Genomic DNA, 18,487 nt, shown 5'->3' with positions numbered 1-18,487 from the left:
AAGGTGTGCATTTATTGAGCGCTATGAAACGGATAGTGTCAGTCGTAACTTATGATTGGCTGAACCAGTTGTAAAACGCCCTGTAATCTCACATCTTTGACCGCATAATTGATCATTTAAATAGGCCTATTAATGCGCTAACTGAAAATCACCAAATAGCAACCATGCTATTCAATAACTACATTGTTCTACATTGTTCTATAGGCTATTGTTATAATGTTTAATCAGTATTGAAAACGTAAGATTTCTCGAGCATGTGCGTTATTTTTTGTTATTACAAACGTGTGTTGCTGCGGTTTTATCAACAGCTTGGTCTCGAGCACAGTCTCGAGCGGCTGATTGATTAATTTTAACTGCTTCAAGAAACAGTCAATTTAGGACGGAATTAAGTGTGTTTTAATTTGCTTTTATTGGGTAGTTAACAGCAGAGAGAGATAGGGAAGATGGTGTGTGTGTGTGTGTGTGTGTGTGTGTGTGGCCTAGAACATGCTTTAGGTCCGAGGCTGGATTCGAACCCGTGATGCAGCCGGTAGACCACGCGCCGAGCCACCAGGAAGTGAGTGTGTCCCGGTCCCGGTCCCGCCCCCGCCAGGCCAGTGTTGACATCTCCAACCACGACGCAGAAAGAGGTGGTGGGGGCGGTCCGGTTCCAGATCCCTGCACTCCCATTGGTCGAAACCATAGGTGTGTCAGGAGGTGTGCGCGCCTCGCTCGCTGTCCATCACGACGTTACTTCCTGCACGGGGAACGAGCAGAGTTTGACAGGACGGAGGGAGGCTCAGGCAACACATCAAGATTTAACAGAGTTCAGGATCTCTCGGAGCGTCCTGGGACTAATATCTCCTCCTCTGACCACAGAGCTGTCAGGCAGACTTCCATCCCCGCGACATCATCCCGAAATGCTCCCGACAGCAGCCGCCGAGGTAAATAATAGCCCCTTATTTCAAAGCTGTGCTGTTATGTAATTGTGATTATAAAACATTAAGGGGATTTGTTCCTCCTTTTCCCTGTAGTCTGATGGGATTTAACAAACTTCCATTCTTCAGTCCTGCAGTTTTCTGACCAAACTGATGTTTCTGAGCCCACTGAAAAAAGATAAAGTGAGTTTAGGGCTATAGAATAAGAATAAGTTGCTTCTGTTTTCATTTGTAATGCAACGTAATGGACCAGCAGTTAAGTTATTTCTGCCTAAACAAGAGTGTAGTATATAAAAGCATTGTTCATTGTTTTCACTGTTGTGTTGTATGTTGGGAAGGAGCGCCACTTGAACTTCCTGACTAGCCTTCACCTGTTTTTGTAATAAACTGTGGTGCAGACACACACGCAAACACACACCCACACCAAAGTTTCAGTATGATGAGAACAAAAGATTTCTTTGTAGAAAACCTCACTGTTTTCCACTGATCCTCCAAAATAAGTTTTCATTTCTTGGCCAGTTCAGCAGTAGCCTAATGCCTCAATCCTCTCTCACTGCATCACAACTGAGACACAGAGCCAGAGACAGCGCCAGAAATTGTGTCTGGGACTGTAACTAAATATAGCAATAATATTGTAACTGCAGCCAATGCAGAACTTGGTCTGAGCAAAATGTGGAAGTTTGTTAGGGGAGTTTCCCGTAAGTCTCTTGTGTTGTATGTAGGTAACACCTATACCAGTACATGCACCTGTTGTGCCTCAGCAGATTTTGGTCTGACAGCGAAGGTAAAACCTTGTTGTGGAAAGATCAAAGGTCTCTGAAAGGTCAAAACAGCTGAACCCGATTCAGCAGAGTGCAAAGACAACAGGGGGGCAGAGATATAAATACTCAATACTCAAATACACAAGAATAGGCCTGTTAGACAGTTATTGGGTCTTTAATGAAAGGTGATAACAAAGCGTCAATACCCATAATTCTCATTTGATTGTTTAAGATATCGCCTGTACTTTTGAATAATTAATTTCCTGACCTGTTCTGACCTTAAACACAGATGAGCATTGTTTTCTTTTTTCTGATTCTGTTGTATCGCTGTTGTCGACTGGCTGTCGTCACCCCAGCGCAGCTCTTGTTTCCTCTTCTCCTGTGACCTAAAGATAAACCCTCTGTCTGGGATTATAGTTCCTCTGGGAATTAAAACACAATGTCCTGTGAGGTGAGAGACGGGGCTGCGTTTGGGTCATCTAAGAACGGGAAACAAAGTCAAACTTCCTCACATACTGGAAGAACAAGTGACCAGGGAAGCAAGAATTGAGGATGATATTTTACTTGAACACCACCAGAGTCTTAAGAATGATTTGTCTTTGATATCTTAACACACTCACCCAGCAAAGTTATGCTGTATTGTATAAGGACCATCCACTCTTTCCATGCAGTGGACTCATATTACAGACTAGGAGGATCCAGAAAGAAGCTGTGACCCCTACCTGATTTCACCTGTTAAAACCATTTCAGTCATGAAGGGGAGACAGAGGCTACGGTTACACTTGCTTCAATGTGACTTTTATCATCCGATCACGCCAGAACGCACGTCTGGGTGCACAAAAATTGGATTTCGCTCACATTGCTGTAAGATCTTTTAAAACCAGACATGAAAGCTGTCAGGCTTGCATTGTGATGGGAATTCTACACATATTCCTCCTAATCTATATCTATCTAGGCCTAATCTAAGATGGGAAAACAAGAGCGGGGAAATGTAATGCAGGTGCAGATTTAGATAAAGCTGCAGGAGACGCGTAGCCATGTTTTCAGGCCAAGTGTTGACTGTAGACACACAGTGATGCGATCTCATAAAATCAGTTTTTTTAGAATAAGCTCTCAAAAATCTTATCGAAATGACGCAGGGGAAGAGACAGGTCAAAGGCAGATTTTTGAAACACAGATTGCGCAAAAGGGGGTACAACTCAATATTCAGATGGCAGGGACTAATGTTTTGCGCACTCAATGCACTACTGTGGTCCAAACTGTGTTTAGCCTGTTGCAGAAAGCAGCAGACTTGGCCTAGTAATCCTTGCCAGGAGTGTCAGTTTGTCAGAGGACAGATGTCATGCGTCAGAGCAGAGCGGTTACACAACAGCTGCCTGGTCCTGTACGGTCCCAAGTTCTCATAGATCCTCACTCTCTCTCTCACTCCACTGTTCTCTCTTGCAAATGTAACAGTAAAAATGCTGCTTCAAGCCACATACAGACTCAAGCATACAGGTACAAGCATGTGCTCAAATTTACACACACACACACACACACACACATAATATTAGCCTATTGTCAGAACTTGTCTCCTGAAATGCTGTACTACAAAATCAAGATAAACAAGAACAAGCATGCTGTGCATCAATCACGTCCTCGATGGCCTCTTGTGCTGGAGTCGACGGTGTGCATGTTTTTTACACCCAGAAAGATAAAGAAAGCACTTTGCCTAATGCATACAGTTGTTGTGTTCGACCATTAGCAGTATCTTAAAGATTTAGAAAGCATACGTTCAGTCAAGACTCTCAGCAGTGAAAACAAAAGTTGCCCAATCTCCCATATTAGCTAACATTTCTCCCCTAACTCAGCTTACAGATGTAGGCAGCTGTGTAAACTGAGATTTTACGTGGAGCTCACATGGGCTAAATGGCCTCGCGGTTAAGTGTCTCTGTATATTAGATGATAAATGTGCAAGCAGTTTCTTCCTAAAATGGGCCAGTAACTTTGTAACCGTTACAAGATGGATAAAACTATACTTTAACATAAGATCATTGGCTGAATGACAGTGTTTCTTCAGGAACGAGGAGGCTGTGATTACAGGGTTTGATGTTTCAGGATTTTTTATGTTTTCCTGTCTTTATCCTGCATTTTTGTGATATCAATGGCCAGAAGACATTTGGTAAAGTTGCCATCTGACAACAGCAGATCAGTCTATAGTACAACAACAATAACATCTGCCGCTGTGGGTTACTGGAAGTCGGAGAGAGTGTTATAGAACATGAACATTTCGCTATGGTGCTGTGATGTTACGTGATGGCTCTAACAGATGTTTTCTGCCCCACTGTGAACAGCTGGGAGTTCGACCAAGTTCCCTCCCACATGTATGAGACACACTGAGACAGATTAGACAGGCAGACAGACAGCAAGGGGAGCAGACAGACAGGGAGGGAGGCAGAGAAACAGACAGGTAGAGAGATAGACAGGCAAACATAGAGAAAGAGACATGCAGACAGACAGACAAAGACAGATAATCAGTCATCACTGTAGCTGTCATATAGATTGTAGACTTAGATTTATGGTCTTCAATTCTACAGCTCTTCACTTCTTTGTTTGGAAGTTCTCCACACACTCAGAAGATATTTAAACAGTGTTAACACTTAAGAGAGTATTGTGTTTGTGTGTACTGAGCATTTTAAATCTGTCTGTATAGACTCTGGAGACTCTCAGAGGTTTGCAGTAAACTGGGAATGTGTACTTTGGCTGGTCTTAGCAACAGGCAGGTCGGTATTTAGTCAGTGAATAATGCACTTGAAGTAATGCTGTAGTGTTGACTCTATGGGCATGGCTCACTCGCTTCACGATCACCTGTATAGAGCTGAACTGAATCGAACAGCCCCACCCCTCTCTGGTAGTGGCAGCCTGAGATTTATACTCATTGTGTAAATACTGTCTGCATTGCGTAACAGATCCCCTGTCACAGGCTCTGGTTTTAGGTGAGGATTGGGGTTAATTATTATTTGTTCAGATTTATCCGAAATGTGTTGATTGAAACAGCAATCAATTTAGTCAGTGATCCAGTGTGTGTTCTTAGTTTTGAATGTCACAGACAGGAGGGGGGGCAAGGCACCTAGGAGCTCCTCCCACACCCAGGCTTTTGCTTCTGCAGCCTTTTTGGAGCATCCACCCCGGCCCAGAAGTCTTCCTCCTTCAGCTCGGCAGCTCCCGTCACTGCCAGTGTCCACCAGCTGGTTCTTTAGTTGCCGCCATGATAGGCACCAGCCACCTTTTGGCCAACGCATGTAGCAGCCTCTTCCGTGATTTTGAACTGGGTCCATTCTGACTTCCACATCCCCAACCTCCTCTGGGATACAGGAGAAGCTCAGTTGGAAGTGAGAGTCAAAATCATTCCGAACAGAGTCTTCTTCTGCTTCCTGCAGTGATTGGCTCAAAATTGAATTGACTGCAACTCTGGTTTTATTTACATGGCACAGTCGTCTCTCTGTTTCCTGTCAGTGTTGATCTCTTCATGCTTACCCCCTTCTCCACTGTCCCTCCCTCCCCATCCTCTCTCCTCTTATCCCAGTTTGGTGAGTGAGGGGGCTGTTTGCCCCAGTCCTGCACCATGGTAGACATGCCGGGGGGTCCCTACAGCCCCCCGTCCCCACTGGGGGACTCCCTCCTGGACAGCCCGCTGTGTGGAGACCTGATGGAGGACCTGCAGGATATCTCCCAGTCCATAGGGGACGACACGCTGGGATCCTTCGATTTCCCTGAGTACCAGAGCACCGGCTCGGGCTCCGAGAGCTCCATCACTCTGGGTGAGTAGGAGTGAAGAGCGTTAGAGAGACCGTCTCTAAAGGGTTTGTCATCACTTTGATCAACAGCCCTGTGTCCTGTCAAAGATAAGAGCGTCAGTTAAATGCATAAATGTAAGTTTCAGGGGCTCAGCTGCTTGATAAGGCTGAAGAAAGAAAATACTATGTGCACACTGAGTATGTTTACATGCACATCAATGCTCTGATTACTGGGAGTAATCAGTGTAAGGCAACATTTTGCTTACAACCTTTACATGGTGCAAAGTAACATGATTTCTCTAATAACCCAGTTTACACAGATTCATTTTATAATTGGTCAACCGCTTGTCACGCCACTGCACTGAGCCGTGTTGTTTGGTTTGTAAATACAAACCTGCATCCGGTGACCGACATGCCCAATTTGAAAAAGCCGAAAGAAATCTGGTGTTTACATGCCCTAATAAACTGAAAGATTGAGCAGAAACCTAGGAGTATTACCCGGGTTCTGCTTACCTTACCATGATTAAGATAATCAGACAAAGGCATTTAACAGTTTCAGTGCTCGGAGTATTGCCTTAATCGGGTTAAGATTGAATTATTAGTGTGCGTGTAAACGTACTTTGTACATTATGACATTGCAAGTTTAAAGTGTGCTGATGATCTGTGTCACATGTCCTCCCCCGTCTCTCTGCCATCTTTCCTCTCATTTGCCACTACTGTATACACAGTGTGCATGTGAAACATAATAATTTCAGGTGAAAGCTAAAATGCTAAAATTCACTTAAGTCATGGAGGGGAGACATCGATGAAGGGGAGAAGACGGGCTAAAGAAGGATGTTTAAGCTGTGATTCACTTGAGGCATGGATTATACATAATGGGGTCCAATTTAACTTAATTTAACAGTGATCCAGATACTTTCTGTGCTCAGTATGTGCTGTAAAAGATGGCAGGAGTGGCAAAAAACTGATAATCTCACAAAATGAACATAAAAAACTGCAGAGCTGCCACTGCAATTATTTGGGAAAAGGACAACTGGAATGCTCAGGTGTTATTATCTCCAACACTAGATAATTAAAACACACAGACTACACACTAACTCAGAATCACATTGCACATGCCAGTGTTTATTTTGGTCTCATTCAGCAACTACTGCTGACAGGTAATGCTGATCCTGCTATCATAACGCTGTGACCTCCTGACCTTCTGGCTCCAGTGTGCCATTTATATATTTGCTAAAGAGGCTTGTATAGACGACTGTGTATCTCCGTGATAACACAAGATTAGATACAACTCTGTCTCTCTCTCCCTTTTTCTCCCTCATGAAATACCATCTCCACATTCCTGAGCGGCACTTGACTAAACACCCGTGCCTTCTGTAATTTAAGAGATGCATCAGCTAAAATTCCTTAAGTCTGCACAAGTCAATTATGGACCAGAGCAGGAAAGTCTGCCAGGACGCCTCAGGCCATCTGGTGAAATGCAGTGTCTGTCCAGGAATTTAAGTTAATTTGTCCTGGTACAACAAACTCTGCGTGTTATGTCAAGACACAAATGAAAGATCATTTTTATGAAGCTGTACTTGACTGATAACTTGTTTTTGCTCTCACTATGATGAAGTAGTATAACTGATTTGTTTGCTGGGAGTCCAATATTGTTTCAGAATTTTGTTGAATCCACCTTAATAAGTCTTCCTTTTGTTATAGCTGCTTGTTTGATATGATTGTTTTGTTTGTTTTATTTTACAGCAATTTGCAATGTTAAGAAAATCTAGTTATTATTGTAGCCACTGTTATTGCTAGAGTTGCCATGCTATGGTATTTATCATAGTTTTGTTTGTGGTTTGACAAGTTCTGACAATCACTTTGAATACACAGACTAAGTTGGAAAAATTGGAACCTGTATATTGCACATTGAAATATTTTCCCTATATTTTCCTAGGTTTGCCCTCTGTTCCCTGGCATGACACTATGCTATGAAAATTAAAAGGATATCGTTTCACTCAGAGCCTGTATATAGAAAAATGATGTTAGTACTAGTTCGAAATTCTCCTTGCAAAACAGAATTTAAATAGAAACTAATCGAGATAGCCAAATCCTTATGCCTACTTAGTGCCCAAAATCCTTTAGCTCCATTCCTCCTCTTACGTAACTGTGAATTTCAAGGATATGCTTATGTCAGCTGACCAGTAAGCCTGGATACCTCCAATACTTTTATTCTAGAAAGCTGTAGAAATGAAGAGTTGTGTTACAGAACGCCACATATCCATCTTGGCAAGAAAAAAATCTTTACCTGAAGTTTATCATTCAAAATCTAAAATATAGAGGATCCAGTTTGTAAAAGTGTTACGAGTTTGTCAACAAAGGACTTACCTACTATCCTTTAAAAAACACCTTAATTTGTGTTGTGCTGTGAATCATATTATCAGTAGTGAGTAAAGTATGTGTCACTTTTTTCTAATGGTGTATACCTCAGTTTGGAGCAAAGCTCTTCAGAGACTGTCCCGGCTCTCAACCTGCTCACTGCATTCTCTTCTCCGCTGTGTGTTGTGTGCTGCAGACACCTTGACCCCAGCCTCCAGTCCCTCGTCGGGGGTGTTTGGAGCGGCGCCAGGCCCCGAGGAGAGCTCCGGCCCCCTCAGCCTGGAGTGCAGGGTGTGTTCAGACAAGGCTTCGGGCTTCCACTACGGGGTGCATGCCTGCGAGGGCTGCAAGGTGAGAGACTGGAGACATACCAGTGGCAGCCAGTTACATATCAAATTTTGCCGTGTGAAAATATCTAAACCTCAATTTTCACTTCAATTGAAGGGTCACATGGTCTTCTGTGGGTTGAGAACATTCTCTGACCTCTTGGTCTTATGAAACCCTTTCAAAACCCACTAGATAATGTCCAAAATGCATTGTCATCAAGCTAAAACCAAGGCTTGTCTTAGTTCCTGAAAACTAGGTTTTCACCCGACCGCGACGATATTGTACATGCTGTGTGTGCACACTTGTACCTGTATGTTTGATCACACCCTGTTTGTTTGACATATTCACGTGCCAGCTTACTCGGGTGAAAGCGTAAGTGCGTGTGCATATGATCACGCACATAAAGGTCATACGAAGGTACAACTTTATGCATAGACAAATAGCAGTGCTGGCATGTCTTGTCCCATCTTGGCTATACATCAGAATTGCTGATTACTTGTGCTCCAAAGGGAAAGGCTGGTGGAGTTGTTGGCCCTGGTGCCATCTCATGTGGCTGTGCAAGTGGAACAGAGCTGAAGAACAAATACTAAACGCACACACACACACACACGCACACACACACACACACTCAGATACGTAGAAGCTTGGCATGTAGAGGCACCTGACATAGTGGCCAGTGGAAAGTTTCTGAGGCATGCAGCCAGGTCATGTGAGGTAGGGGACAGGGTGGCCTTGGTTGACAAGTTGCCTCTCCCCTGCTTGGCACAGGGCCCAACTGAGTGACGTTAACACACACACACACACCTACGCACCTACACACACACACACACACACACAAACAAGCATACACACGTAGACCTACTTTTGGCACAGACCACTGTTGTATTAATGCTAAATATTATCGTCTTACAGAGTTAACTTTGTGATGTATGATAACGATTCTCAATATCAAAACTCGTCTACTTGTATCTTTTGTTCTTTTGGAAATGGGAAGTCGCATGTTTGCAGGACCAAGACGCTCTCTGTAGAGTAATTGATTTCCTAACAATGTAGCGACAAATTCAACTGAGTTGCTCATAAAAGACAATACCTGAGACTATTTCAGGACCAGCTGTGGTCTCCCTGTGCATCACAATAATTGGCCGGTTGTTTGTCTGGGGTTAAAAACCATCAAGACTCATCATCCTACAGTTTCTCTAATCATGTGACCCTGTCATAGCTCTCACCACAGGTTGTTGCTACTAAGCTGAGCCTCTATTTTCTCTTTCTATTTTTACATGGCTTTATTCACTTCTGACCTTGTCTGCCTTCCAGTTTCTCTTACAGCAGCCACATCATCCCCTTGGTGTTATTTTTTACCCAGTAACAACCACTTAATGATCCAGAAACATTTTAATCATTTTACTAAGAATAACCAAGTTCTTTACGATGGGTTTTTTGAATTTTCTTAATCAGTTGTTTTTATAATCTGGTGTTGGTAGTGATTACATTCAAAGAGGAAAAAGGTCCTTTTCCCTAGAGGAAGTAACACTCATGTGATGTCAGGCGGATGGAGGATAGAGATGTTCCATTGGCTGCTCATGTTCTTCCTCCTTCTGTGTTTTTTGCATAATCGCCCCTTTTGCCCCTAGCTGGAGCTGGAAACTCCAGCTGGAGACAATCTGGGAGATTTTCTCACTGTTCTGGACAGGCGCTTTGTCCTCGACTTTGCTCTAATCTGTGCAGGACAAGAGAGATGGACACAGGGTACGGGGCGAAGATTTCGCAATTTTCAAGCCTCCATCCAAGATCTACAAATTCTCCTATCGATTGCACAATGCATAATGCATACGTGTGCGTCTGTGTGTTTGTGAACACTGACCAGCTCCCTTCGGACCTCCATCGTTTCATTTATCAGGATGACTGACGCTGCCTGGCGCGGCACGCAACCTTTTCCTAAGTCGGACCACAGCCATCCCTGTCACAGGTCAAAGTACTGACATGATGACACAACGTTGCTGGACGCTGTGCACGTGCATTTTGACAGGACTCTCTTCCTAAACTCACTCACCTAAGATAATTACACCATCATGGAAACCTCTCGCTTGTGATATGCAGAAGTCCCATTTCTCAGTTTCCATGCCGGACGGGCGCTGCGTATCGTTTTCAACACCTCCCTTTAAGAGCGGAGCGCTCAATAGCGGGAATGTGAATGGAATGTGCTGCGATGCCACGGTGTGAGCGCCTGAGTCTGCGGCGGAGACGGTGTGACACACAGACATACTTTATTACTGTTTCCTCCCAGGTGTGTGTGTGTGTGTGTGTGTGTGTGTGTGCGGGACATTATAATGGAAAGGTCACAGCTTCGATCAAAACCCCTGAACCTCTACCTGCTCACTCATTATAAGTCGGTGTGAATAAGAGTCCCAGCAAGACGCCTAAACCTAAATCTTTCTCTGTCTCACTTAACAAGATTCCCTGTTTGCCCTTAAGGCCGCGTTAGACCATAAATCTCTTTGCTTACGTCTTTGCTCGTATAACTCATGTCTCACAGCTGTAGATCATAGCAAAGTACTATCCGCTGGTTGTATCTTCACACACATAGACATGCAAAGACATGCATACTGCACACACACACACATTCACATCTGTTTTGTTCCTCTTCGTTCAGCTCTGTTGTCATGTATTGCTGATGACTATCATATGGCACTACTCTGCATGCTTTGGCCTTCACAGTTTTTTCCCCTTCACCATTTTCACAAAGATGACACTCAGCCCTGCCCGCAAAACTACAATTTTTGGTAAAAGAACACGAAAAGATGATCCATGAATTTTCCATGTCGGCCGGGTTGATGTATGATACGGAGCCCGTAACCACATGCCATAACCGCTCCCAACGTCTCGGCAAGTCGCAGCCAAGGGCTCTGCCTCTGTAACGTGAAGTGCGATGTATTGCGCGGCCTTGTGGATGGAAATATATTGCAGGAAAATTCATATAGTGGCCATTTGAAAGTGAGAGGTGAGGAATGTCCGGACAGAAGTGCCAGGCGTTGAACACGTTTCAGCGATGTAGGTGTGTGAGTGGCATAGGATCGCATGTGTTGGCACATCTCTGACCTTTGACTGGTGTTGGCCTGCTGCTCTGTATGTGTGTGTGTGCGTGTGTGTGTGTGTCAGAGGCCTGCAGGATGTCCTGTCCAATCAGAGTTCTTCTTCCAAAAGGTCAGGGTTGATACTGTACCTTGAAGCCATATTTAAAATGTATGCACTTACAGTACATTAAGGAATTGTGGATAAAACTCAAATACAAAGGACTTATTCTATAGTAAAATATATAGCAGTCAAACAAGAAAAGTAAAAATGAAGTCACCTTTAGGATTTACAGTACACCAAAAAGTTGGTTTCCTGCCCCGTATGCAACTGTGTATGATTCCACTCTTGAATGATGCAAACCTTTTTCACAAGGTTTGTCACACTCGTGAAATATGTCTGAAGAGTCCATTTGATACTCATTAGTCTATTTGATGCTTTGGCAATACAAATGTGTACATTTTGTCATGCCAATAAAGCACCATTGAATTGAAATTAATTGAATTACTCAATTTATTAGACAAAATTCTGTAATCATGTGCAGAGAGGGCTGCAGAAATAGCTTGTAGCCTCCTGACACTTTAGCGCCTATGAAACTCAGTTAAATGAGGGGATCTGGTGTCAGGGAAATCAGTGAAATCTGATCACAAAGGTCACTCAAGACAAATTCACCGCCGCCCCTCTATTACACGTATGTATTCAGTATACGCCATTTATCAGACACTTGTAGCCAACTTTTGCCAACTCTATCTGTCTCTCTGTCTCGACCAGGGTTTCTTCAGGAGGACAATCAGGCTGAAGTTGGATTACGATAAGTGTGAACGCAGCTGCAAAATCCAAAAGAAGAACCGCAATAAGTGCCAGTACTGCCGCTTCCACAAGTGCCTCTCTGTCGGCATGTCCCACAACGGTAAGGTCTCCGAAACAAACAAACGAAACACTGTATGACTATGCTGCAAGCTCACAGTGCCTTAGCTCTTATTTTTATTTATTTTCCGAGCAGTTCTCTCATACATGATCATTTGAACTCCTTATCATTGGTTGCTTGTTACTGTATGTGATCTAGAAATTGAAGCTTATTCCACTGTTGCACTCATTGTATGTTGCTCTGGATAAGAAAGTCAGTGCTGAAAACTTATATTGTTAATGTAAAATTTAAACTGTAAAATTGCTCCATATCAAGTGTATTAGCAGTATCACTGTAATGTCCTTAAAGCCATGAAAGAAATGATGAAATAGTCAAAGAGCTAGCTGCTATTTTTATGTAACAACATGAACCTACATAAACCTTGGCTCCCTAAGTCCTCAATCGACACAGTAGCCACGGGTTTTTATCACAAGACGTTTGCGTTGTTAAGAGTTTCTGTGCTATCTAGATTATCAATTTATGATCCCTTACAGCAACAGCAAGCCATGCCCTTCTGTGACTTTCTGCAGAGCTTGTCCAGTGTGTTTGCACTGACTGGGTTTTGGTAGAACATTGTCCTGCAGCGGCCTGCTTGAAATTGAGAAAGTGCAGGCCCATATAGCCCCACATCTGGAGAGTTATCTGTAGTGATTGCCAAAGGGTCAGTGGGTTTGTTGAGAAGGCCTCCCACTGCAGATAGATCAGTGTCAGAAAACACAGAGTCAAGTGGGAGACGGCATGTTTCCCTCAGAGGAACAGAATACACTGGATCGTGTGTGTGTGTATGTGTGTGTGTGTGTGTGTGTGTGTGTGCTTTTTATCTGTGTATTTGTATGTGTGCACATGCGTGTCTGCTGCAGAGGAGTCTGTCTGATGTCAATAGCACATACCTACCACATAACTATTTATTATGTATAAGGATATCCTTATATGAAGTTTCATTCTAAAATGAGATATCTGCCATTTGGGAAAAAAAGTATTTTAACTTTTTAAGTTAGTTTATTAGCAATTTTAAAGCCTTTGCCTGCCAAATACTAAAATGTTGAGGCTGAAATAATCTGTATTGTTGAAATGTTGAATGATGAGCTTTGAGTTACAGTTGTTTCTAACAATGAATATATTGCGTTTTGTAATGAAACCTTTCATATCTCTGTCTCCTTCCCCAGCCATCCGGTTCGGTCGGATGCCCCAGTCGGAGAAGCTGAAGCTGAAGGCGGAGAGCCAGATGGGGGACAGCGAAGTGGCGAGCCCCATGCGGGCCGACCACAAGATTCTGGTCAGGCAGATCCACGAAGCCTACATGAAGAACTTCAACATGAACAAGGCTAAAGCACGGCTCATACTCACCGGAAAGACCAGCAAGCCGGTGAGGGAAGGGGATGGAGCGATTGGATGGAGGAAAAGGGAGAGATGGAGGGGGTTAGGATATAGGGATGGGACGATAAGTTTATCTCACGATACGATTCGATACGCGATATGGGGTTCACGATTCGATACAACCACGATACGATGTAATAAATAAAAGTTCAATGATACCAAAGTATGACTGTGCAGAATTATGCTTATTTCTGAGCCAGAAATCTTTCTAGCAATGGCACTGGCTTGCTAGAATGTAAACAACAATTTAAAAATGTCATTACAAAGTGCAGATAATATAATTTGGATGGAGAGCTTGTGACATTGTGATGGGCAAACCGTCTCATTTGTGATTACTACAACAGAATAAAATAGAGCTAATATCATGATTCATTTTTTTGCCCCACGATACGTATTGTCGCATTTTTGTATTGCCATATATTGAATTTCAATATCCCTATTAGGATAAAAGAAGAGGAAGGTTGAAGAGGGATGGGGAGAAATGGAGAGAAAACAAAGGGTTTAATCAGTAGTATGGCATCCAGCTTGTAAGTCTGAGAAATAAATAGTCGAAAAATTAGGAGAAAAGTTTGACGAGATTCTTTATTCAGTATATTGGTCATCTTTGTCGTCTAACCTCTTGTTCAATGTTTCTATTAAAATCAAGAAGACATGAAGGTCTGATAATACCAAATGTATGTCACGTACCAAAACCTGACACACTCCCATCTCCTCTCTCTGTCTCTCTGCAGCCTTTTGTCATTCACGACATGGAGACGTTCCAGCTGGCGGAGAGGACTCTGGCGGCCCACCTGGTGGAAGGAGGCAGTCCGGGGCCCGAGGGGGACCTCTGGGCCGGGGAAGCGGCTCCCGCTGGGGGGCCCGAGGAGCTCCGGGACAGGGAGGCGGAGGCCAGGCTCTTCAACTGCTGCCAGAGCACCTCGGTGGAGACGGTCACCGAGCTGACGGAGTTCGCCAAGGCCGTGCCGGGCTTCCAGAGCCTGGATCTGAATGATCAGGTGGCGTGAGTTGAAGGGGTTTTTCTGTCTTTGAATGTGAGAAAGTACAGATTGTAGGCTTAATTTGTTTTCCGGTGTGATTAGATAGAAAAAAAAGGATTGATAGAGGCTAAGAATGATCACTGATTTTTCTACAATGATAAAATACCTTCTTACCTTAATTCAAACAAGAGGTGGTTCTATTGGCTTTTGGTGTGTGGAGGAATTTGTTGAATGTGCTCTTTGGTTTAGGATTTTTGCTTAATGGAAAAAAATAGTTCCATGGCACTCTTCAATTTAAAAAGCCTTTACTTCATGGCTTCATGTTCAAAAGAACATACACTACCAGTCAAACATTTGGACACACATTTTTCTTTATTTTTACAATTTTTCCCATTTTATAATAATAGTGAAGACATCAAAAGTATGAAATAACACAAATGGAATTATGCAGTGACCAAAAAAGTAGCCGCCATTTGCCTTGATGGAAAGGCAAAGGCTTTAGAAAGAAATTCATTCATAGGCATTAACTTCAATATTTATATTTGTCTAAGAAACAAATTTCAAGCATTTAAGCAGAAGCCTTTAGATCAAAATGGCTTTAAGATAATGAAAAACATTGTACATTCAATCAGGTGTGTCCACACTTTTGACTGGTAGTGTATTGAAAACAACTCAGATGCGTTTTACTTACCTTCCCTGAGATCTTGACTTTCTCCTTTGCCTTCCTCGTATGTAGGTGACTCTACTGAAGTACGGTGTTTACGAAGCCCTCTTCACCCTGCTGGCCTCCTGCATGAACAAAGACGGCCTGCTGGTGGCGCGCGGCGGGGGCTTCATCACCCGAGAGTTCCTCAAGAGCCTCCGGCGGCCGTTTAGCGACATGATGGAGCCCAAGTTCCAGTTCGCCACGCGCTTCAACTCCCTGGAGCTGGATGACAGTGACCTGGCTCTGTTTGTGGCCGCCATCATCTGCTGCGGAGGTAACTGACATGGTGGGAAGAGTAGGAGGTGAATAGATAAGAATGGAGTGACAAGTGCGAAATCCTATTCACTTTCTATGGGCAAAAATCAACATTTTCTGTGGTTGCTGTTTCTGTGTTCTAATCATTTATATGAAATGTTATGGTGTTGTTAATTGCCCTTTTCACGTCTGTCAAACAACTGCATGATCATAGTAGTTGAATTATCTGGGAGTCACAAAATGCTAACAAGCTAGCAAACTTCTGTGCAAACTTCCGTTCAAGAGGGGAGTCATGTTCACATTTTGAGACTTCAAGAAAAAAACATCTTAATGATCATGCTGTTTGACAACCGTGAAAAGGTAATGACAAATGATTTACACTATTTACATTTCACATAAATTATTAGAACACAGAAAAAGCAACCACAGAAAATGTTGTTGTTCATAGAAATTTAATAGGCACTTGTACTGCACTTTGTAGGCCTTTTTGCCGCATCATCGCCATTCTTTCCTACGTGGGAACTGAATGAATGGAAGAGTGCCAGAGTGTGCAAAATTTAGCCGAAACTGACTCTTCCCTCTTCTCCATCCCCTCCATCGGTCTCCACTCTCACCACTCTCTGATCCCCATCTCTGGCCTTCCCAGACCGTCCGGGCCTGGTGGACGTGCCTCCGGTGGAGCGGCTGCAGGAGAGCATCGTCCAGGCGCTGCGGCTCCACCTGCTGGCCAACCACCCGGACGACACCTTCCTCTTCCCCAGGCTGCTGCAGAAGCTGGCCGACCTCCGCGAGCTGGTCACCGAGCACGCTCAGTTGGTGCAGGAAATCAAGACGACGGAGGACGCGTCGCTCCACCCTCTCCTGCAAGAGATCTACAGGGACATGTACTGAGAAATTGGTTTACTGTGTGCTCGGTATATAATACAAACTGGGTGTACATAAACATTTACTGATACTATTATGGATATCGATGTACTGTATGTAGATTATCGTGCGGTTTCTATGGATGCACACCGGTGTTTTCTGCAGAAGAAGAATGGAAAGACTGCTCGAAACATTTAGACCATGTGACACTAAAATGCGCCGCTGGAACAAAACAGAAGTGAGATTCCTTTAGGGGGAATGGCAGCTCTTGCAGGTGACATGGCCCATGTAACCATGGAGACACGGTGATGGACGCACTTTTTTTGAAGTGCCTGTGCAGACAATTTACACCGTAGATGTGTATGGATATTTTCAAATGCAATGACTTGTACTTGTACCCAGTCGGTATGAGTTAAGAGTTCTCCTGGATGAACACATGTACCCTACTTTCAAACTAATAGGGCGTATGCAAACGTGCATAGGTGTACAGTGACTCCTGCAGTCGTGCACTGATGTTAGATATTCATCGTGCCTGTGAACAATATTGCACTAAGCAGTTAATGGCCTTGCTACAAACTGTACACAAACTGATATGTGTATTCTTAGCATCTAGAGGGTTTTAACAGAATTAACAAAACAAGAGCATTGAGTCTTCTCTCAGCCCCGGTGGCTCTGTACTGCTGTGAGATCTTTTTTGCTGGCACAGTTTTTTGGTGGATTTATATCCCAGAGAGCAAAGACGACCCTAAACACCACTGTCATCCTGATTTTGATGAACAAGGTGGAAAATGACGTCCTAAACACTGTTTTCCCATAAATACACAGAGTATATAAAATATTAGGGACACTTACTGTTTTCATGAAGTACACTGATGAGGTGAATCCAGGTAAAAGCTATTATCCCTTATTGATTTCCATTGTTAAATCTATACCAATCACAAAGGAGGAGATGTAGATAAAGAGAAGTGTAAAGAAAGAGATTTTGAGGAGGATTTTTAAGCCTTGAAACAATTGAGATGTGGACTATGCAAAAGGCGCTGCAACTCAATATCAGGAAGCTGCTCCTAATATTTTGCACATTATGTGTATATGATCATTTAAAAGGCCTTTCGGATGTGGTTAATATCATTGTCATGCTCTTTGAAGTCCACAAGTGCCTTGTGGAGAGCTGTAAAGTTTCATGTTGGTGTTTGTTTCAGTTTGATTTCAGTCATCAAACACATACAGATACATATTTAGAATAGCTTTGTTAATATACGGGTAGATATATAACCATTTAATTTTCATGTACTGGACCAGGGAATGTACTCACATAGTATTGAATCGTTAATCATGAACAACACTGCCATCTTTGTTTTTGGAGGCAGTATAAACTGAGAAATGTTGGCTAGTCATGAGATCTGGAGTGGACTGGAATGAACTGAATCAATTAAATTAAAAGCAATGAAATGAATCATATGGCTTCAACGGCAACTATGAGGGCCATGTCCTAATGTGTCTGGATTTATACAGACACAAAGTTCACTTTTTGTCCAAATTTGTTCAATTCAGTTCACGTTTAATAACCCAGTATGACCCACATTTGATTTTTGTTTCAGATCAAGGTTGCAGAGTGCAAAAAAAAAATATTTTTGTACAAATCCTGCTGATAACAAACACAAAAAAGCTGTTTTCCCATGAAAAAGGCCAGTATTGAAGGACTTATTTTGACCACAAACACATCTATGACAATACGTTAGTTCATGCTTTGTTTTGTAAATATAAGAAGAATGTGATGGCCAGGGTGAAAGGGACGCTTGTATCAGAAGACAGTAAAACATGACACAATGCTGAGCTGGTGGGCCTTATTTACTGTATTTGGGTGAACAGATTGCACCTCTCCATGTAGTACAGAAACATTGTTTCTTGCTATCATGAAACTGAACTGTTGACCCTTTTCATTATAAGCGATGTACAATGAACAATCATGCATTATCTATCTCAATAAAATCAGGCAGCTCAATGTGATGTTGTAGCCTAAAATAAAGTGACATGTTTAACTCAAAGTCATATTTTATTGCATTAACTTAATGGCCTGCATGATGATGCCATTATGGCCTATTCATCTCATCTGACTGGACACCTCATTTAAATGTAATTAATGACTCATTATCTGAGGATTTCATTGTTTTTACAATAAAATGCTTT

The 18,487-nt window shown here is 42.9% G+C and overlaps 1 protein-coding gene across 1 annotated transcript; it reads left to right on the top strand.

The window, feature by feature from the left end:
* Positions 1-771: 771 nt before the first annotated feature.
* Positions 772-18,442, top strand: pparaa (peroxisome proliferator-activated receptor alpha a). The gene is made up of 8 exons (XM_071533645.1): positions 772-923; positions 5,244-5,478; positions 8,012-8,166; positions 11,983-12,121; positions 13,285-13,484; positions 14,227-14,493; positions 15,212-15,455; positions 16,083-18,442. Exons 2-8 carry the CDS (start codon positions 5,283-5,285, stop codon positions 16,325-16,327), a joined length of 1,446 nt encoding a protein of 481 aa, XP_071389746.1. The 5' UTR covers positions 772-923; positions 5,244-5,282; the 3' UTR covers positions 16,328-18,442.
* The last annotated feature ends 45 nt before the right edge of the window (positions 18,443-18,487 follow it).

The sequence above is a fragment of the Centroberyx affinis genome, unplaced genomic scaffold (assembly GCF_046629955.1).
Source record: "Centroberyx affinis isolate AG114_WGS23_722 - 3 ecotype Tasmania unplaced genomic scaffold, CSIRO-AGI_Caff_v1 ptg002386l_1, whole genome shotgun sequence".
NCBI lineage: Eukaryota > Metazoa > Chordata > Actinopteri > Beryciformes > Berycidae > Centroberyx > Centroberyx affinis.
Note: the sequence above shows the minus strand (reverse complement) of the source record. Positions and strands in the feature narration are given on the sequence as shown.